Here is a 23,617-nt window from a genome sequence, read left to right as displayed (position 1 = left end):
TTGCTCTAGCTATTCGTGGGTGTTTATTGTTTGTTCCAAATGAATTTCAGGAGTGTTTGATCCACTTCTTTGAAGAATATTATGGGTATCTTAGGGGGATTGTATTAAATCCCTGTACTACATAAATTAAATTATGTACAATGCTTTGGGGAGTATTGCCATTTTAATCATGTTAATCCTACCAATCATGAACAGGGTATATGTCTCCATTTCCTTATGTCCTCTTTTATTTCTTGAAGAAGTGTTTTGTAGTTTTCTTTGTATAGGTCTTTCACATCTTTAGTTAAGTTGACTCCAAGATATTTTAATTCATGTGACACTAGTGTGATTGGTATTGTTCTTTAATGTTTATTTCTTCTCTATCATTATTGTTGTACAAGAAGGCCATTGATTTTTGTGTGCTAATTTTGAAGCCTACCACTTTGATATATGAAGTTATTGTTTCTAGAAGCTTTTTGCTAGAGTCTTTAGGGTTTTCTAAATATAGTATCATGCCATCTGAAAACAGTGAGAGCTTTCTTTCTTCCTTTCCTATCTGGATGCCCTTGATATCTTTATCTTGCCTAATTGCTATGGCAAGAACTTCCAGCACTATATTGAATAGGAGTGGTGAGAGAGGGCAGCCTTGTCTTGTACTAGATTTTAGAGGAAAGGCTTTTAGTTTATCTTCATTGAGAATATATTTGCCATTGGCTTGTGGTATATGGCCTCGACTATATTAAGAAAAGTTCCTTCCATTCCCATCTTGCTTAGAGTTTTTTTTTTTTTTTTTTTTTTTTATCTAGAATGGATGTTGAGGGGCCGGAGAGATAGTATGAAGGTAAGGCATTTACCTTTCATTCAGAAGGTCAGTGATTCAAATCCCTGTATCCCATATGGTCCCCTGAGCCTTCCAGGAGCGATTTCTGAGCATAGAGCCAGGAGTAACCCCTGAGCATGGCTGGGTGTGACACCCCCCCCAAAAAAAAGAATGGGTGTTGGACCTTATCAAAAGCTTTTCTGCATCTATTGATATGATCATATGATTTTTATTTTTTTTGTTGATATGGTGTATTATGTTGATTGGTTTACATATGTTAAACCATCCTTGTATTCCTGGAGTGAAACTATTGTATGTGGTGTATGATCTTCTTGATGAGTGTTGGATCCTATTTGCTAGAATTTTGTTGAGGATCTTTGCATTTGTATTCATCAGGGATATAGGTTCATAATTTTCCTTTCTAGTAGCATCTCTGTCTGGTTTTGGTATTAAGGTGATATTAGCATCATAAAAACTATTTGGGGATGTTCCTGATTCTTCAATTTCATAAAAAGAGCCTGAAAAGGACTGGTAGTAGTTTCTCTTGAAAGGTTTGAAAGAATTCATTAGTGAATCCATTTGGGCTTGGGCTTTTGTTTTGGGAAGATTTTTGCTTAAGATTTTAATTTCCTCAGAAATGATGATTAGATATGCTAGATCATCCTAGTTTAACCATGGAAGATTATAAGAGTCCAAGAATTTATCCATTTCTTCCAGGTTCTCATGTTTCATGGCATAGTGTTTCCTGATGTAGTCTCTAATTACCTTTTGAATTTCTGCAGTATCTGTAGTGATCTCTTCTTTTTCATTCCTAATCCGGTTTATTAAATTTTTCTCCATTTCTTTGTGAGTTTTGTTAGTGGTTTATCAATCTTGTTTATTTTTTCAAAGAACCAACTTTTGCTTTCATTGATCTTTTGAATTGTTTTTTTGGATTTCCACTTCATTGATTTCTACTCTAAGTTTTGTTATTTCCGTCTGGCTACCTACTTTTGGTTCCTTTTATTGATCATTTTCTAATTTTAGAAGTTCTGTCATTAAGCTTTTTATATAGGCACCATCTTCCTTTCTGATGTAGGCTTGTAAAGCAATACATTTTCCTCTTAGAACTGCTTTTGCTGTGTCCCATGAATTCTGGTAATTTGTGTCTTCATTGTCATTTGTTTCCAGGAATGTTTTGAGTTCCTCTCAAAATTTTGATTTAATTTTTGATCAAAAAATCAAATGTTTTGATTTCATCTCTGACCCACTGGTTGTTCAGTAGTGAGCTGTTTAATTTCCAGGTGTTAAAGTTTTTCTTCTGTGTCCCTTTGTAGTTCACATCTAATTTCAGTGCCTTGTGGTCTGAGAAGGTAATCTGTACAATTTATATACTCTTGACTTTATGGAGATATGTTTTATGAGCCAGCATGAGGTCTATCCTGGAGAATGACCCATATGCATTGGAGAAGAATGTGTATCTAGGTTTTTGGAAATGGAGTATATATATATATTATATATATATATATTATATATATTTATATTTATTTTTTCAGAGCTAGTATATTCTTGCTGGGTTTCATCCTGGTTGACCTATCAAGGTGACAGGGTAGTATTGAAGTCTCCCACTATTATTGTGTTGCTATTGATATCTTCTTTCAGATTTGTCAACAATTGTATTAAATATTTTATTGGTCCCTCATTGGATGTATATACGTTTAGTAGTGTGATTTCTTCCTGTTGTAGATATCCTTTGATTAGTACAAAATATCCAGATTAGTCTCTTGTAACTTTTCTGAGCCTAAAATTGTGTCATCTGATATGACATAGCCACTTCAGCTTTTTTAAGGGAGTTGTTTAATTGGATGATTTTCTCCCAACCTTTGATTTTGAGTCTATGTTTGTTCTGATTACTCAGATGTGTTTATTGTAGGCAGAAAAATGTTGGATTCAACTTTTTGATCCATGTTGCCACTCTGTGTTTCTTAACAGGTGCATTTAGTCCATTGACATTGAAAGATATAATGTCATGGGATTTAGTGTCATCATTGTGTAGAAGTTTGGTGTGTTTCTTGGTCTGTCTTGTCTTAAAGTAGACCTCTCAATTTTTCTTTTATGGCTGGTTTTGAGTCTGTAAAATTTCTGCACTGTTGTTTACCTGGGAAGTTATGTACACTTTCTTCAAACCTGAAAGTGAGTCTATCTGGGTGCAGTATTCTAGGTGAAGCATTCATTTTGTTGAGTTTTGTCAATATATCCCAACACTGCCTCTGGCCTGAGGGTTTCTTATGAAAGGTCTGCTATAAATCTTAAGGATACTTCTTTCGATGTAATTTCCCTTTCTGATCTTGCTGCTTTCAGTATTCTATCCCTATCTGTGGGATTCTTCATTGTGACTAAGATGTGTCTTGGGGTGCTTTTCTCCAGGTCTCTTTTAGCTGGTACTCTTCAGTCATGCAGGATTTGGTTGCATGCAACCTTTATCTCTGGGAATTTCTCTAAAATGATTCTTTTTTATATCCCATGTTTCTAAGAACAAATGACTTTCTTTCTTTCTTTCTTTCTTTCTTCCTTCCTTCCTTCCTTCCTTCCTTCCTTCCTTCCTTCCTTCCTTCCTTCCTTCCTTCCTTCCTTCCTTCCTTCCTTCCTTCCTTCCTTCCTTCCTTCCTTCCTTCCTTCCTTCCTTCTTTCTTTCTTTCTTTCTTTCTTTCTTTCTTTCTCTTTTTTGTTTTTTTTTTGGGGGGGGGGTGGTCACAGCCAGAGACACTTAGGGCTTACTCTTGGCTATGTGCTCAGAAATCTTTTCCTGGCTTGGGGCACCATATGGGACTCCAGGGATCAAACCAAGGTCTGTCCTGTGTCCGCCACATGCTAAGCAAGCACCCTACCACTGTGCTATCGCTCTGACCCCAAGAAAGGAATTTTCTAAAGCAGGTTGTTTTTGCTAGAAATTCAGGCAATTTTTTCTTGTGTTTATTTTCAAGTTTTTACAATAAACATTCCTTTTATTTAAAAATTAGTTATTGGGGCCTGAGTGACGGAGCAAGCAGTAGAGTGTTTGCCTTGCACAACATGGTTCAATCCCCTGATGTCCCATATGGTACCCCCAAGTCAGGAGCGATTTCTGAGCTCATAGCCAAGAGTAACCCCTGAGCATCACTGGTGTGGCCCAAAAAGAACCCCCCCACATTTTACAAAATTGTAAATCTACCAATAAGGTAGAAAACAACATATATATAAATACTTCAATATTTATTTCTATTAAAGTATTCTAGGGGGCCTGGAGAGATAGCACAGCGGCCTTTGCCTTGCAAGCAGCCATCCAGGACCAAAGGTGGTTGGTTCGAATGCTGGTGTCCCATATGGTCCCCCGTGCCTGCCAGGAGCTATTTCTGAGCAGACAGCCCCTGAGCACTGTCGGGTGTGGCCCCAAAAAACAAAAAACAAACAAAAAAAAGTATTCTAGGAACCCCAAATCAGATAAGGATCAAAAGAGGGAATTATTTAAGACATTGGTTTTCAGTTAGTTGACTCATGCTGACATGCTTTGTTTTATTTGGGGGACATCTGTTGTTGCCCAGAGCTTCTCCCAGTTCTGTGCTCAGGGATCACTCCTGGAGGTTTGTGAGACCACTATGATGTCAAGGAATCAAATCTAGACAGTTCTACCCCATTCAAGGCAATCCCCTTACTTGCTCTATTATCTTTTTGGCACTTCTCAGGCCTTACTTTTGGCTGAGTTTCAGGATCATTTTCGAAGGGGCTCAAGAAGAGCCCATATGCCAGGGATGGAACCTGGGTTAGCTATGTGCAAGGCAAGTGCTCTACCGAATGTAATATATTTTTAGGCCCTCTTTCCCCACCGCAGGATGAATGTTGATATCACTGAATAAGCTAGTTCTTAAAATTGTTCAAGGTAGATTATATAATGTGTTTGACTTATTGTGGAGCAAAATGTAGAAAGCTGTAAGCAGTTTTTGGAAGAGTTCTATGCAATGGAACACATTGGCAATTGGATATCTCATATCATGCTGATAGATGAATGGCTATATTAATTCTGAAAGTCTCAAGAAAAGAAATTTTATAATCAGCTTTGTATTAACAACCTCTATATCTGCTCCACATTCAGATAGCATTTCATGACCTAAATTTTTCATGCTGTAGTTAAAGACTATTTATTGTTCAGAGGAGAAAGGTACATCTTCTTAATCTCTTCTATCTAAATGAAATTCTCATGGTAGAAAGGCTAATGGTACAGTCAACCTTCAGCCATGTTTATTTCTCAACACATCCATATGCCTAATCAATTGTCTCAGATATTATAGGTAATTGGAAGTTACCTTGATAATAAACAGAGTTAATACAAAAATATAAAAATCAGAGCTGAGAGAATGAGAAATAAAAATTTTAAATCTTTATGTTTTGAAGTTAAGAAATATTTTAAGGTGTTTAAAAATCTCAAAGCTTCACCCTACCAAAACTATGTATTCTTTAATTTTTAAACAGTCTGAGTTTTCTTGGAGCATCTCCATATTATCTTCATTTTACTTTAAATATGCTCCTTGGAGCTGATTTTAATAAATATTAATATAGCACTAAATAGAAAGGCTAATCTATGTCCCAATTCCAATATATGCATTTCAGTCTTTTGTTTTTAATAATTTCACAGTAGATATAAGAAAATTTCATAGCAAAAATTCACAATTCTGGCTGGAGAGATAGTTCATGTGTAAAGCACTTGCCCTGCATGTGGCCAACCCATGTTTGACTCTGACACATCTTATGTTTTATATAGTTCCCTGAACCCTACCAGGAGTGACCACTTAGTACAGAGCCAGAAGTAAACCCTGGACTCAATGGGTGTGGCCCCAAATTTAAACTAAACAAAAAATTCACAATTCTGCCACTTATTGAGTTGTTTAAATTTGTTTATAAACACAGTCAAGTTTACTTATTTCGATACAGAACAATTTTATACCCTATGTTTTCTATTTCCACTTAACATTTTGCTGTGTACATTTTTCCATTTATTTATAATTTTTATATAATAAAATTTATCAATATCTTAATTTACCATTTAGAGAAATAACTACACTAACAACTATCATGACAATGGCAGTGAGTGTGAGAAATAGAATTCCCGTCTCGAAGACAGGCAGGGGATGGGAGAAGATGTAGACGGGGGCGGGGGGACATTGTGGTGGGAATGTTGCACTAGTAAAGGGGTGTACTTTAATGACTGAACCCAACTACAAACATGCTCATAATCATGGTGCTTAAGTAAAGATATTGTTAAAATATATATATAAAAAAGAAAGGGCAGGAGTGCTGGCACAATTGTAGGGCATTTGCCTCGTACACTGCTGATCCAGTATATTCGATCCCCAGCATTCTACATGGCCCCCAAGCCAAGGGCGATTTCTGAATGCATAGCCAGGAGTAACCCCTAAGCATCACTGGTGTGCCCCCCCAAAAAACAAATAAAATAAATTTTTTAAAAAGAAACATTTTAGATAATCGTAATTTACCATTTCAGTTTAACCTAGTAACTTCCCTCTCTCAGGTCAAATATGAATGTAAGAAAAAATCTTCAAACAACATAAAAAAGTTGTTCTGTAAAAATAAATTTCCCCAAAAGAGCATGCTGGCTGCTGAATCTTCCTAGGTATATTGGTCTGGATTGACAACTCTGGGCTCTTTTTTGGAACAGGGGACAGGCAGATTCCTTTTCTACCTAAAGGCACAGTGACCCAAAGGAATACCATACACTTTCTGACATAGAAACGGTCCAGCTCTACAACTGAACTCAAAAAAGAAGAACAAATAACTGAATTTTCCCAGGTCGCACCAATCTAGGGGCTGAAAACTCTGGAATCTTTTCAGAATGAGACTGGGCTGAATTCTCCCTCAAATCTAGACCCTACCCACACCCGCTACCTTGCTGGTAATCAGTTCAACTTGATAGCTAATCTCCCAATGAATATCATGGCCTCCAAATTTTTCCAGGTAGTCTGATCTGACAGTTCTGGGATCTTCTCAGGATGGGGAGCAGGCAGTGTCCCCTGAAGGCACAGTATTCCACAGCTACCTCTGACACCTTCTGACATAGACCACCCACCTCCACAGGTAATAGAACCTTACCAAAATGTGGATCCAAAGTTACAAGATCATGAGCTCCATATGATGCCATGAAGCACATCAAGATTTTATAGAACTGTTAGAATAACAGTAAATTTGATGGGAAAGTTGCATAGAAAACAACCACGCTCACTGAGCCTAAACCTTAACATAGAAAGCTCAGCGAGCACCAACCAACCCAGTAAATCTCAGACAATGACTTCAGTAACATATTGAGAAATGTAACAATTACTACAAACTGATTTTTCTTGATCTAAATGTTAATAGTTCCATTTGTCTCTGTGTTGTGACTAACAATATTAAGTAAATCTGTGTCTGCAAGGGTGCAGGCTGGGGTGGTGGGTAGATGAGAAGGTTAAGCTAGTGGTGGGATTTGAGCTGCAACATTTAAAGCCTGAAGCAACTGCATCATGAACAACTTGGTAAATCATATTGTGATAATAAGATACTTTAAATAAAAATAAAAGTATCCTTGTTAACTCCATTCTTGGTATTCTAAGTTCTCTCACCAGAGGCAACAACTGCTATCAGTTTCTTTGTGAATATAAGAACATATGATTTACACATCTAAGTATAGGCACATACATATATATGTATTAAATATTGGTTTAATATTCACAAGTAGTAGAAATTTACAAGTAGTAGACTGTCTAATTTATTTACTTGATATATTGTAAAGATTTTTATATCAATATAGATTTGTCTTATTTTAAAATTTTTCATAATTCCTATTTTATCCTGTCATCATTTATTAAATTAATCTTTATTGACATTCATGCTAAAAAAGCATCTCTATTGAGATCGTTACAGTGTGAGATATAGGTAGTACTTGTGCCCAACTAATTCTTACACTGACATTAAAATAGGCCACTAAATATAATTAAAAGTATTAAAATCACACAAACTTTTCTGGTCATAATAAAATAAAATCAATAACAGACAGAAAATTGGGGATTTCATAGCATAGAAAATGAAAATTAAATAGCACAGCCTTAAATAATGGAATAAAGGAAAAAACCCATTCCCCAAAAAGCCCAATTTTTTTTTAAGTTTTTGGGCCACACCCAGTGGTGCTCAGGGGTTACTCCTGGCTATCTACTTGGAAATAGCTCCTGGCAGGCACGGGGGACCATATGGGACGCCGGGATTCGAACCATCCACCTTAGGTCCTGGGTCGGCTGCTTGCAAGGCAAATGTCACTGTGCTATCTCTCCACACCAAATTTTTATATGAACAAAATGCAATAGATATTTCTTTGAAGAATTACAAATAGCCAATTAGCACACAAAACAATATCCCAAAACAATAATTATGAACTTTAAATGGGAGTCTATCCCATAGTAAGATATTACATCACAGCCAGCAAAATGCTCATAATAAAAATAAGAGGCAGGGCAAGAACAATAGCACAGCAGGTAGGGCCATTTGCCTAGCAAGCAGCTGACCCGGGTTTGATCCCCAGCATCCCATATGGTCCCTGAGCCTGCCAGGAGTGATTTCTGAGCACAGAGCAAGGAATAATCTGAGCACCACCAGTGTGGCCTCAGAATAAAAAGAAAACAAAAGGCATTTTTTAAGTAAAAGGGACAAATTAATGTTAGCAAGGATGTAGGAAACCAAACACCTGTACATGAAAAATGAGATTTTTGGCAGTTGCTATGGAAGAATTTGGCATTTTCTCAAAATCATAAAAGCAGAATCATCTTAAATATAAGTTATTTATTCCCAGACATATACATATATTTACCCATATAAATATTTAAATGTTAGTCCCTTCAAATATAAACATAAATGCTCATAACAATATTCATAATATTTTAAAAGTATAAATAACTAAAATGTACATCTTACTAACTTAAATGTCCATCTGAATAATTTAAATGTACATCGACTGATAAATGATAAACAATGTGTGGACAACTCATAGTCGAATATTATTTGGCTCTAAAAGGAAGCATTATGCATGCAAAAATGTGAATGAATCTCAAAAACCTGACACTAAGAAGCCATTTATTATGTTAGGAAAAACGATGAATTTTATAAGTCAATTCTATTTCAATAAAGCTATTATTTTAAAGAATTAGCTGCTGGTTTGGGTTAATCAATCATTTCTTACTAACCTCCTACTGTAGATTATTTCTGTCTTGAAAGAAAGACCATATGATATCATTGATTAAAAATAAATAAAATAAAAGCATGACATTATCAAGGTTGCCATAGGGGAAGTTTTGTTTCCAAGGAGTATATAGTGGTTTATTTTTCAGTTTATTTGGAAAAGCAGCCTAATTGACTAACTATTCTCATTTTCAGTTGGCAAGCAACCATTTTTGTCACATTCAATAGTACAACAAGTATGGCCTCTAATTACCATTCAAGGAACTATCAGGAACTTCTGAAGCTGGCCGTGAGGAAAATGAGGATGAGTTATTAATACACAACTAAATTAGTTATACACATACCTAAATTATTCATACATCACAAAGGAAAAGTTTCTTATCTCTAGGAAATGTTTAGCAACCTAAAAACATTTTCATTGTTCAGAGTCTGCACTATATTTTGGGAAATTCATTCTTTCCCTCACTTTAATTTTTAGTATCAGCTGTCCACCACAAAGCAAGAGTTCAGATACCATGGGTAGGGCCCTTTGTCAGTATTTTTAACACTGCTGCCAAAAGAAGATAGCATGCTGGCAGTCAGATTCTTGTGGATGAAGGTAAGCAAAAAACTAATCAGCTACACAGAACATTTTCTCTAAAGAAACTGAAACCTTGGCCCAGAAGAATAAACAATATTGCTGACCCCTAGTTATGAAGTTTTGGCAGGCTTTCTTTTTAAAGACTCTCCACCCAGCTAATCTTGGAAAACGACCCTGCCTGCTAACTATAGCTATTGGTTCCTGTCACTGCTGGCTTATATGAACTCCTTTCATTAGTCAAGTCCAGAGACAAGGCCCTCCTTTTGAACATAACACCTGCAGAGGTTCCTCAGAGAATGAACTGCTAATGGGATCTTGGAGCTGGAACACATGTCCCAGTGTTGCATTATTTACTTGCACACATCTGCTCTAAAAAGATGCATTCCACTCTTTAAAGGGTTTGGAAAAACTATATTCAAGGCTACACCTTGCTTTTCTTTATGGCTAATAAAGAATTTCTGGTTTAAGCCTTGCTGAGTGCTTTCATTCTTGTCAATCTATTCCTGTCAACACAACAAAACATTTCCCCCCTTTCATTTAAACATCATGATTACAAAGTTGTTGATGACTGAGTTTCAATCTTACAATGTACACCACACTTTACCCATTAACATTTCTTGCCACTAATGTCCCCAGTTTTCCCTCCCAACTTCCCCGCTGACTGCCTCTGGGACATCGTGCCTAATAGTACTTTAATCTCCATTCAACACCCAGTTATTGTTCACAATGATCAGTTCCAACTATCATTGTCAGAGTGGATCCTTGTCCACCCTAATTAAACTCCTCCACTATTTGTGGCAAGCTTCTTACCACCAACTGGTCTTCCTGGCCTTTGTCCCTATTGTCTCTGGATATTATTACCATACTATCTTTTATTTTTCTTATATCCCATAAATGAGCATGATTATTCTATGTCAATCCCTCTCCCTCTGACTCATTTCACTCAGCATAAGCATATCCATCCAAGTATAAGCAACTTTCATGACTTCTTATTTCCTAACAGCTGCATTCCATTGTGTAGATATACCACAGTTTCTTTAGCACTCATTTGTTTTTGGGTACCTGGGTTGTTTTCAGATTCTGGCTATTGAAACTAGTGCTGCTAAGAACATAGAAATGTAGAGGGCTTTTCTGAATGGTTTTTTTTGGCTCCTAGGTTATATCCTTAGGAGGGTAATGCTGGGTCATATGGGAGCTCAATTTCTAGTTTTATGAGTACTATCCATATTGTTTTCCAAAAAAGGCTGGACTAGTTGGCATTCCCACCAGCAGTGTATATGGGACATAACAAAACTTCTACAGATTTTATTTTCTGATGAGTAAGTCTTAGATCTAAAGAAATATGTAAAACAGAACAGAAAATTATAATCCTGCCATGTTTTATTTTCTCTCTGTTCTTTTTATTCTCTAATTTTTAATTTAGGTACATATATCTGTTCATCAACTCCAGTGTTAGACAAGGGCTACCCAAATAAAAGATTTTAGGGGTTGATTCAGCAATTCTTTCTTCATCCCAAGACCAATAATCAATTGGCTGTACTACTTTTTCTCTATTAATGACCTCTGTTACGGTTTTAATACCTTCCTTAGTTAAAAATCGGTCATGAGTCAGAGATGTAGCTCAGTAAAAAATTTATATGTCTTTAGCGGGTGAGGCCCTACATTTAATCTCCAGCACAAGAAAACAAATCCATAACTTAACAGAATCATGTTTACTGAAAATACCATAGTCCCATAAGTCTCTCTACCTTTAGAGTCCACCAGAAAAGCTCTACTTCTGTTTGATTACCACTACCTATTTGCTCTGTGCCTGTGTCCAAACATCTTATGAAAAAACCTACCAGGATAGGAAATACTATTTCAAACTCATGATTGTAAATCTCAAATGTAGTCAGCCTTCCTCAGAAACAATCCTCCTCTGTTGCTGTCCAAAATTCTTTCCAACATTCTTTCCAAATGTTCTTTTCAAAATTACTCTCCCACCACTGTTTAAACCTTCTTTCAGATATTACCCTCAGCATTATAAACTATCATATATATCATAAAAATAAATAATGGGATAGTAGAGTAAAACATGTAAAAGGCTGGTCTAGCATGTGAATGACCCCTATGTTTTATCCCCAGCAACACCCCCCAACACACACACACACACACACACACACACACACACACACACACCTGCAAGGAGAGAATCTTGAGTGCAGATCCAGGAATAAGTTCTGAATACCAGTGGTTTGACTCCAAAAGAGAAAGCATACACCTTCCCCGATCACCACATCCTTGTTTACTTTTTCCTTCCATCTCTCCTTTATATCTCTTTCTATTGGTACCTCCATCATTCTGATATAAATACAAATTTTTGCAAATACAAACTACAACCAACTATGATGGTCCAAGTTCATTTGCCTTCCTGGAACAATTAAGGGAGGGGTAACAATTGGTATTCCCTCCTCAATGACATGTTTTCTTGTTTGTTTTTTTTCCCCTGGTTTTGGGGACTTCTCTCTCTTGCCTTTCTTTCTGTCTGTTGGCTAAGTACTTCTCTGTTCTTCTCTCCTAGATCTTCTCCTCTTCCTGTCCTCTAAATGTTGAAGTGACCACCATTCACCATTCTTCTCTGTATTTACTCCCAAATATTCTGTATTTATTCCTCTGGTCATTTATAATTCATATAATCTCATTTTAGTCTCTCCCCCATACTCTAGACATCAAGTTTACTTGCCACTAATCAGTAAGTTCAGTCAACTCTATATTGAAGGATTCCTCAAATGTGCAATGTTTAATTTGTTTATTACTGTAGTGTTCTAAGCCACCATGATGACTTGTTATGATCACCAGGGAACCTTTTCCGCTTTACTACAGCAGCTAGAGAGATATTTTTTAAACATCAAATGAACTGTAGCTAGTTTTCTTCTTAAATCCTCTAGTGAAAATTTGGGGGCAGAAGGGATCACTGTCAGAATAAAATAGAAACTTTTTTTTTTTTGGCTCACATAATTTTATAAGCTCTGGTCTCAGATGACTCTAGATTTCCTCTCCTCTCACCTTTCTTCTCTTTGCAAGCCTCAGCTATGTTGGCCCCACATCTGTTCTTGCCTGCACATGTCAAGCATTTCTGCACAGGGACTGTTCCTAGCTCAGTGTTCAGAGTGGTTCTCTTGGTAGTGACTGTAAAATCAAATATAGACCTCCAGCATGCAAAGAATGTGCTTCAGACTTTCTAAGCGATCTCTCTGGACCTAGGCTTTTTGTTTTCTTAAGGCATAAAGTTCTTTGTACAACAGGATATATATTAGAAATATATAAAATTCTCTGTAAAATATTTTAAAACTTTTTATATTTAAAGTATTTTAAATAAACATTTAATATTTATTTGATGTTTATATTATTATTTATACTATATTTAAATATTTAAATAAAATGTCTTAAAATAAATATTATTTTTTTAAATATGGCTGGCTTTGTCAGTAACAACTTGTTGAATGAGTCAAAAAACAAGAGAAAAGCAAATAGAGGTAACACTTGGGGTGGGGGGAAGGAAGGGGCCTTGTATTCTGGCTAGAAAGGACACTTAGTATTTCTAGCTCAATACATTCTAGTATTGTAAATGCTACTAGCAACCCTTCCCACTCTTCACACTTTGTGCCAGCCACAAAAGACAGCATTTTGTTACCCCCTGGAGTGCTTCCAAATTAGTGAATGCCACAGTTATTATGTTTGCTGTTGTAGACTTTACAGCAAATGTACCTTCAGTATGAAATTTGCTAGACACTTCAGACAGCACTTTACCCACAATATTTTTCTGTTATGCTAATAGCCTTTTAGTTTAATGCCTTTGTGCTTTGTAAGCTAATTCTGGAATAGAATGTGTTAAGTAAGGGACAGATGTAGAGGAACTAATGCTGCTGAGTGGAACTAGAAAGAGGGATTTTTTAATAAGGCAGCATGGAGGCAAAATGCCATGTCAACAGATTGGTGGCAGGGCAGGTAATTATCCCCTTTCTGCTTATAAAGTCATAAGTGAGATTAAGATATTTCTATATTTCTTCTTGATTGTGCATTTAGAAAGTTGAGTAAACAACTTACATAGCAATGACTGGAAAGAAGTTTTCCTGGCATGATGTATTCTCCAAGGACATGGGATAAATACAGTTTGGATAACAGTTTAGGAATTGGCTCTCAAGGAGGTTTTCCTTCCTTGGTGAACAGTATATACATAGAAAATTGTTTCCAATATAAAGAAGATGGGGGCAGTCACCCATTTTCTAGAGCTGCCATCATGTTTGCTCATTGGGCCTGTGCCAGAAACTCACCTAACTCAAAAGAGGCAGCTGCACACACACACACACACACACACACACACACACACACACACACACACACCCCAAAACTGCTACTCTGCCAATAACCCAGATTTTCCACTAATTCCCTGCAGAGACTCTGAATTGTCAAAATCTCCAGTTTTTGTGAAGGAAAAAACCCAAAATCTTCAGCTGGTATTGTGGCTGATATCTCTGGAGAATCTTTCGAATAAGGATAGACTGCTCCCCACCACCACCACCCCATGCCCTTACACTTCCAGAAGCCCCAGCAGCCATACCCCTGATCCAGAGCTGCTGCTATATCTGTCCACTGGGTCAGCAACATAGACTTACCTTTTTTTTTTAATTCTTTTCCTTTTTTTTTGGTTTTTAGGCCACACCAGGTGGTGTTCAGGGGTTACTCTTGGCTCTGCACTCAGAAATTACACCTGGCAGACTCAGGGGACCATATGGGATACCGGGGATCAAATCCTGGATGGCCAAGTGCATGACAAATGCTCTCCCTCCCTGCTGTGCAATCCCTCTGGTATCTGCTATCACTATGCTACTGTCCTAACTTTTTTTTGTTTGTTTTTGTTTGAGGCCACACCCGGTGATGCTCAGGGGTTACTCCTGACTTGCAGGACCATATGGGACCTCAGGGGATTGAACCGTGGTCAATCCTAGGTCAGCCACATGCAAGGCAAACACCCTACTGCTGTGCCACCGCTCTGGACCCCTCTCCTAACTCTTGAAAGAGAGGCCAACCAAGCCACTAAACTCATGTATATACCAGACTCTCAGCTGATCACTTTGTGGTCCCTTGGGAGAGGACCTACAAAATTTCCTCTGCCCTGCTGAAACCTTGGTAACCACACACACACACACACACACACACTGCCACCACAACCGACCAGATTCACCACTTTTCCACTAATCTCTGCAGAAACAACTAACTGCCCCAATCTCCAGGTATGGAAGTTTGTTACTAGACATCTCTGGGGACTCTTTGGAGCCAGAGCAGGCCATATCCTCCTGTACTTCCAGAAGTTTCAGTGGCCTTGCGCATGATCTACCAGAATAGCCATATAAGCTCATCAACCCAGTTCCACATATCCTCAAGTATCTTCATCATACAGCCACAAATGGGACCACATAACATCTCCATAATTTCAATACTGACATCCCAGTGGAAAGACACCAAATTAGTTGTGAAATTATCATAGGAGCCACATATGTTAAGCCATCTAAACCAATAACAGAATGCCCAACTCTGACTGACGTATTGACCACATTGTAAGATATGGTAATTTTCACAAATTTTCTTTTAATGAAGTTTTCTTGGATAATTCTATTACCTCTTAGCTGTAATAAACAATATTAAGTAAATTATTCGTACAGACAGGTTTGGAGAAGTTAGGGAACTGTAAGTGAAGGGAATGTTATAGTGGTGGTAGGTTTGAAGTTGGAACACTGAATGCCAGAAATAACTATAAAGAGCAATTCTAAACTATGGTGTTTAAAATAAAGAAATTATAGTTAAAAGGAAATATGGGGTATATGATGGAATAACAATTTGAGAATTTGGCTCTTCCCTCTTTGGTTTTTCTCAGCTCGTTTGCTTTCATGAGACAAGCTGATGTGTTGTGAACTGCCCTGTGGAAAGGCCCATTTGGCAAGGGACTGAGTGCAACCATTAAAGAACTGAGGCCTCCAGTGTAACAGTGCCTGGTAAACTCTGCCAACAACTAGGTTTATATCAGTAAGTCAGAAATGGGTCTTTCCTGGCCAACAACTAATTATGACCCATGAAGATCTGTGACAGAAAATTCAGCTAAACCAGGTATAAATTCCTAATTTACAAAAACTGTGAGACAATAAACAATTGATTGTCTTAAGTCACTGTGTTCAAGGTAATTTGTTACAGACCATTATATATCTAATATACCCACCTTGCTCTACACTATAGGAAGTACTCAACTGGGAATATGATGCATGCTTTAGAGTTTTCAAGACTGGCCAGCACTAATATCAGGACAGTTGTGTAAGGAGTGAGGCAGAGTATATAACAAAGCCTCTCTGAACATCTCCTGAAAAAAAAAAAAAAAAAAGAAAAAATGGGGCCAGAGAGATAGGACAGTGAGTAGAATATTTGCTTTGCACACACAAGATCTGAGTTTGATACCTGTCATCTCATATAGTTTCCCAAGCCCTGCAAGAGTAATCCCTGAGCACAGCATAGGAATGAACCCTGAAAACCTCCAGGTGTGATCCAACCCCAAATCTCAAAGGAAAAATAGCTTATGATATGATTACATAGAAGAACATCAATAGACACAACTCATGTACTCAGTTCACTAAACTGCACAAAGTTAGGCAAATCATATTGACATTCAGCATCATTACTCTAAGATGATTATTTTGTTTTTGTTTTTGTAATGCAGATTTTTTTAAAAGTATTCTACCCCATAGTGCTCAGGAGTTACTCTTCACTCTACACTCAAGAATTACTCCTGGAGTGCTCAGAAGACTATACATAGGGAGTAATGAGATCAAACTTGGGTTGGCAGCATGCAAGACAAATGCACAACTCACTGTGCAATCACTTTGGCCTCTGTAAAGCATAAGCTTTTAATCTGATATATTACAATTATTTTGCTTGTATTTGCATGGTCAGTAGCAATTTGTCATGAAGCTGTCTACTGATAGTTTCTCAAAGAATTTTGCATGTGTTTTCCTCAACGTAACATATGGAATCCAGACTAATATCAAGGTCTTTAATCTATTTTAATTGACTTATGTGGAAATATGGATCTGGAAGGGATAGGGGGTCTGAGTTTTTTGCTTTTTTTTTTTTTTTTTTTTTTTTAGCATGCGGCTGAGTAGTTTTTCTGAACACCATTTGTGTTCATAAGTGGAGGTTTCCTTGCTCTGCTTCATACTCCTAAATCCTTTGTTGATGAGAAGCTGAGCCTAAAGATGTTTCTGTATTTGCTATTCTAAGATTACACCAGTATCACACTAGCTAGATTACTATAGTTTTATAGAATAATTAAAAGCTGGGGAAAGAAGAGTTTCCCATTTTCTTTTTACCTAGAATTTGCAATGATTATGGGGAATGAGGATTGTGTGAGTGACTGAGTGAGTGAATATGTATGTGTGTCTATCTGTATATGTGTGTGCTTATTGTCCCATATAAATTTTACAGCATTTTGTCAATGTCTTTGAAAAATGTCATGTATTTTTTTATAGTGAATACACTGAATCTGTGCTTTGCCACTTTCATAATCTTCTCAATCCATGAATATGGAATATTTCCATTTCTTTGTGTCTTCTTTTATTTTTCAGAGTGAATTACAGCTTTCTCTGTATAAAGCTTTTTACTTTTTTTAATATGACCCCCCAGTATTTAATTTTATATATGATAATAAATAATAATGAATTGGATTTTTTATTTTTTAATCTCTTAATTATTTACATGTAAAAATGCTGTGTATTTCTGTGTGCAGGTTTTGTAGCCAGCCACGTTACTATAGTTCATTGCTTCTAGGAGCTTCTTTGTAGGTATTTAAGTATAATATCATATTATCTCTAAACAGTGATAGTTTGTCTTCGTTTCCAGTCTGGATTCACTTAATATCTCCTTTTTGCTTAATTACTAAGGCAAGGACTTCTCATACTTTATGAATAGAAGTTGTGAGAATGGGCAACCTTGATTTATGCCTGAGTTTAGAGAGAAGGTTTCCAGTTTTCATCAATGAATACTATGCTGAGAGTTCTACAACACTAAAGAAACGATGACTAAAAAAAAAAAGATGCCCAAAGACTGAGAGAAAATATTTGCACAAACAGAAAAAATAAAGATATGACTCATTGAAACAATATTTGTACCGCTTTTATTTGTAAAAATAACCATCTGAATGCATTTCCATATTATATTATAGCTAAGTACTTCATTACAATATTAGCATTCAGTAGTTGAAAAAGTATTAAACTGTGCTTGAGAAGATTCAGATTGGTTCAAAGTCATTCACTGAACTAAAAGTCATTTCTTCATTTTTTTTTACAGTCATGACATTTACCAGAGTCATTCAACTCAATTTACATAAAAAAGTTACAGACAAAAATCCCACTGGTCATTAAACAATATTTTATGCTGTTATAAATGTTATGCAAAATATAACACTGGCACCAGATTTGTATCATCGTGCTTTGCAAATATATATTGCACATGCTAAAGCATAAAATATGTAGACAAAACTACCAAACAAAAGATATTTAGGGTTCTTTTTTTATCACTGCATAAAAAACACATAGCATAACATTTTATACACACACTCAGATTGTCACTATCTTAAAATGCTTTTCCCCTGTAACACTGACCTATGGTTTACAGTTTTGTAAGAAGAAAGCATTTTAGCACTGCAAAACCAGACATAATTCCTAGAGGCATTTTCATATCAAAGTTGGTAAAAGGGGAAAAAAAATAGGAAAAAAGACATACAGGTTGAAATGAAACCAACTGGTTTTATATTGCTCTGATAACACTCAAATGAAAAAAAAATACAAAAACATTTCACAGAACATTTTCAGAATATACAAATATAAAAAGGCACTCTAACTTCATAGTACAAGACTAAAGGATGAATTCTTCAACTAATGCAACAGATAAGTGAACCAAGTTGCTGAACAGTACAAAGAATAGCTAGTGCAGCAAATCCATTTGATGTTCTTGTTCTCATTTCATAAGAAAATAATTAAGCAGCTGTTTACTGCCTAAAGTACCAATACATACAATGGTGCCCTTTAATAGTGATAAAGAGAAATCCCCTGAGCAATTTACTGTAGAATCAAAGCAGAGTTTAGGCAATTTGGAGATAGTAACATTTATTTACCAAGTAGGCAGACAAAGGTGAATAGTTAAGTGCAATGGAGCATGATACTCTGGTGTGGTCAAAATAGTTCAAAAATAATATAGTGCAGTGAAAGGACTAAAAACAATGTTTTCTGTATTTTTTCCTGGGGCAGCTATATACCAGTTTCATTTATTTCTAAGAGATGCACATGGAAAAAAACCCCAACAACACATAGCTTGGTCTTGATCAGAAGGAAAAAGAGAAGGAAGGATTAGGGTAGGAAGGAGGAAGGGAAAAAGGTTTTTTTTCACTTAGTTTCTTTGTCTTTCAAAGAGAGTGGGGGTAATGTCAGAACACAGCTCTGAGGATAGATGCCTGGGGCTGTCACTGCTCTGCTGCTGGTTCACTACGGGAAGAATGGTAAAGTTCCTTCACCAAGAAAGTAACTATCTACTGTCCTGAGTTAACTGCTAGTTGGCAAGACTTTCATTTACTTTCTGGTAAAGACACCAGTTTCTAGCGCTTCTTCAGCATTAGGTCTCCCACATTCAGTGTTTTTGTACAGACTAAAAAGTTATTATTGCTTATTAGCAATTAATCTATTCAAAAATATTTATAAGTCAACAAAAAATAGAGGAAGAAGGGGGGAACATAGCATCACAAATTTAAAAATTGTTGGTGTAAAGATTTTGAATGAAAATTCATTTTCAATGAAATACCGATTATTACAGTCTTTTGAAGAGTTCTTATATGTGTAGAACTCAGCATGAGCTCTCATGTAATCTAGGATATTAAAAAAAAGCAATATTAAAGTCTTTTACAGTCAGGCAAAAAATACAATACAGTCTTTCTCTTTTTTTTTGATCCAGATAGAACACTATTTTTAAAAATATTTCACAGACATGATAACATAGAAACTTGCAGGGTAAAAGTATTACAGGTTAGAAAATGTCATGAGGGGCCGGGTATGTGGCGCTGGAGGTAAGGTGTCTGCCTTGCAAGCGCTAGCCAAGGAAGGACCGCGGTTCGATCCCCCGGCGTCCCATATGGTCCCCCCAAGCCAGGGGCGATTTCTGAGCACATAGCCAGGAGTAACCCCTGAGCGTCAAACGGGTGTGGCCCAAAAACCAAAAAAAAAAAAAAAAAAAAAAAAAAAAAAAGAAAATGTCATGAAGGAACTATCCAAATACTACAGTTTTCTTCTCTTCCTCAAAGGGACATAGACTTGACCTGGTAATTTACATTTCTCCTCTTGTCACATATGTCCATGCACTAACAATTCTCCATTAAATTAAGACTTAATGTAAGATTAAATCTTGTAAGATTTACAATGTATTTAGGATGATTTATGTATCTTCTTTAGGGTCACCTTGGTGCCTCTGTCTCACTACACCCTCCAATTTTTATTTTGCAAAGGAGAATCAAAATGCAGGGTCTTCTAAGTTCTATAAGGGCTACATACTGAGACTGAGTGAAGGAAGTCCCCCTCTCCAACTGATTCCTGGAAGAACCTGCAGTTTGGCTGGAAACATTAGCATTGGTAATGAAAGGGGACCACAGGACCACAGGTTAGCCCAGGAAGTGACCTGTGTATGTATTCTGCTTTTTTGTTATTCCAAGTAAGACACATAGCAGTTAAAACGGAGAACAAATAATGGATGTTTCCTTGGCATTAGTTCTTTTCAAATAAATAAAACCCATTTACACTAAAATTATATGAATATTTCTGGCAAAAATATTTGGCAAAAAAGAAAAATGAAAAGAAAAGAATAAAAACCAGTTATAGTTACAAATGGTATGCCATCAAAATTATTTGCACATTTTCTCTAGTATGGTCAATAAAAGTACATATAAAGAAGAGCCCGTTACAGATACAAATGTTCATCTATCGACTGGAAATTTGAGTTATAAGAAATACAAAATACAACAAAGACTGTTACACAGAAAGATTTACATTTGAACTCCATAGAAAAGCTACTTCAGTTCCCACTTCCATTTTGAAGGAAAACAATTTCAATCTTCCATTTTATACTGAAGCATTTGGTCCTCATGTATAGCTGGTTGATGAACTACAGACATATATAAGCACATATACTTGTGTGTACATGTTCATAACTCTTACAGTCTCATTCTTCTTTTTGTACAGCTATTCCAGGTGCAGAAAGGAGTCCATTTGACCTAGAAGCTTTGGCAGAGGGAGCAGACACAATATTCACTATGTTGATTTCATCAATGAGCAATTAGTAACTGGCTTTAGTTTCCACATCACCTATTTCTACTTTCTGCTTTCAGGTTCTCTGTTCCCTTTTGTGGCCACTCATTAGGCATGAACTTGACTGAGAAGCTCATTGAACATTTTACAATTGATGAAGGAGATTGATATGTCTGATGCTTTTAAAAAGTTAGTATCTTGATTTAAGGACAGATTAAGAAAGGGTAGTTTTGTGTTAAATGTGCACATGTCCCCAAGTTTTGGTGCTTTTATACTTTACTTGAAATGTCATTCTATAGATTTATTTGGGTTAAATCCTTCAGGAGAAAATTAGCCCCAGGTTCGTTTTGGTACCATCTACATGTACCATCTACATGTTAAGGAAAGCAACTTACAATTTTGATTTTCAATGAAATTTTTCCATTTATCCAGCAATGTGAACAAAAAAAAATCCTCAGAAAGTAGTTCTGGATATTTAAGTGCTTACTAGAGAATAATTATGAATAATTGGACTCCCTTACAAAGACGATTCCAGACATAATTTCTGAAGATGAACACCTTTACCTTTGGCTTCTATTGAGGAAGTAAACATCAGAATAAGAAGAGAATGGAGGCATTTCCTCTCGAACCTTCCCTTCCCTCCTGGGGACATGAATATCATGTTGATACAACTTCTGAGAACTCACTGCTGAGTGAGCCCATGGGGGAAAAAAAAAAGTCTTCAAAAGAAATGCTTCCCTCTCAGTTGCATTATTTCCAAAGAAAAATAACGAAATGCATTAAAAAAATCCTTACTTAAAATGAGAGGTAGATTTTTCCAACTATCTTAGATATATGGAAATATGAAACAACTCAAGATCAGTGTCCATCTGCATGAGTGCTTTGCCTGAACAGCCAAGCTGCCCTCCCTCCGTTTGATGAATTATTTCTCGGGAGCTCAGGCTCCCAATAATACTTGAACAGAATCAAAACCCGGAAATCAAGCTTCTATCCCTTCTTCCAATATGAGTGATCAAAGAAAAGCTTCAAGAGTCCAAAGTCAAAATGTTTCCGAATCAGAATCATTTTCATTGTACCCATCCTCCGAGCCTACATTATTACTGCACAGACTAACCATGCTACCCAGATTGGAGAGGGTCGTCCTGCTCAAATGATCTTTTTTAAAACAAACGAAGTTGACAGCCGTCATTGTATTGGAAGGAGAAAAAGGCATCATGGTAGCCAAAATGAGGGCCAGGCAGTCAGCCACGTCTTTGTTAGGAGCGCAAGCCAGGGCCGGGGTATGACCTGGGCGTAAATGCAGACAAGGCAGTGGTTAGTCCAGGGATCCAGTGGTAGCAACAGTGTCTGTCAATACATCTCCTATGACCCACAGGCAGAGATGTATGTTGAGTTAGAATCATGCCAGGCAAAAGAAGGAGTTATTGCCCACAAATCATGCCAGGGCTGAGGCTAGAGGGAACACTGGGAAGGGGAGACATTTTTATGGAGGGAGTTTGGGGTTTGTTTTTGGGCCTCACCACCTCACAGCTTACATGACAACAACAAGCACTCACTCATCCCAAGTTAGATAAAATTCCAGTATTCAACTCATGAACAGAAACACAAGGGGCAGGGACACAGTTCCACACAAACAACAACAGGACAACCAGGAGATGTTTCCAGTGAAAGCACAGGTCCCTGGGGCTTGAGCCTGACACCCTCATTCTGAGAACAACGGCTTACAGTGGTCGGTCTTTGTGGGTTCAATTAGAGAAGATATTGGAAACCGGATGTCTGTGAAGGCCAGTTATGCCGTTTTGCCCTTTCTATATACTTTCTGTAAACTATGCGCCAATGAACTGGTTCTAGTGAAATGGAATCATTTGAGTATATCACACACGGAAAAGCACTGGCTGTGATTAAAAATTAAACATGTCAGGGAAATGTAACAGGTTTTTAAAAATAGCTCTACCACCAACCTACGTCCTGAATGTGACAGATGTGGGAGAATTGCTATTTGCCCCGGAGGTGGTATCCTTCCCTACCTTAGACTTAGCAGCCAGAGTTGAAGGAATCAGTTTAAGGAATGAAACTGCTGTTGGGAGGCAGAGAAAAATCTCTGACTTCATTAGGACCCTTATCAAATCTGATTCAACTGGCTTGAAAGGGACTGTCTGCCTGATCTGCTCAGTAAAATTCCTACATTACACCTTCATTTATTCAGAGAAATTAGCTTGAGAAAACCAAAAGTTCAGGGGAACTGACATCTGTCTCCTATCTTCAACCCTACCCAACCAATCAATTATTCCTTTCTCTCTCTCCTTTCTTGGGTCTGAAACAAACAAGAATGGGAAGGTGTCTTTATCTTCTGTTCCACAAAGGTCATTTTATAAGATGCACAATACAAAGGAAAAAAAAGAGTCCCATGTGCCTTTGGAGGTAGCTATACTTTGAGACAGGCTAAGTTCTACTGACCCAGGACTCTTGATTTCAAAGGGCACCTCAAGTGGACCAGATTTAGAACTGAGGAAGTAAAATAGAATTTGTCCTGATTTCTTGAGTAACTTGGATAAAAATCCATGACCTCTGCATGTTGACTCTTGTGTATCTCATGGTGGTAAGAAGGTAAGGGATGGCAAAGTGAGTGAACTAAGA

At 36.9% G+C, this 23,617-nt stretch overlaps 1 protein-coding gene across 1 annotated transcript in view; it reads right to left on the bottom strand.

Annotated features, from left to right (window-relative positions):
* Window positions 1–19,933: 19,933 nt before the first annotated feature.
* The window catches only part of ANKRD44 (ankyrin repeat domain 44), a 342,805-nt gene continuing 339,121 nt past the window's right edge, over window positions 19,934–23,617 (bottom strand). The window contains exon 29 of the mRNA XM_049773177.1: window positions 19,934–22,267. Coding sequence (XP_049629134.1) covers window positions 22,020–22,267 — 248 coding nt within the window. The 3' untranslated portion in view covers window positions 19,934–22,019. The remainder of the gene's footprint in view (window positions 22,268–23,617) is intronic.

This window comes from Suncus etruscus, chromosome 5, assembly GCF_024139225.1.
Source record: "Suncus etruscus isolate mSunEtr1 chromosome 5, mSunEtr1.pri.cur, whole genome shotgun sequence".
Lineage (NCBI taxonomy): Eukaryota > Metazoa > Chordata > Mammalia > Eulipotyphla > Soricidae > Suncus > Suncus etruscus.
Note: the sequence above shows the minus strand (reverse complement) of the source record. Positions and strands in the feature narration are given on the sequence as shown.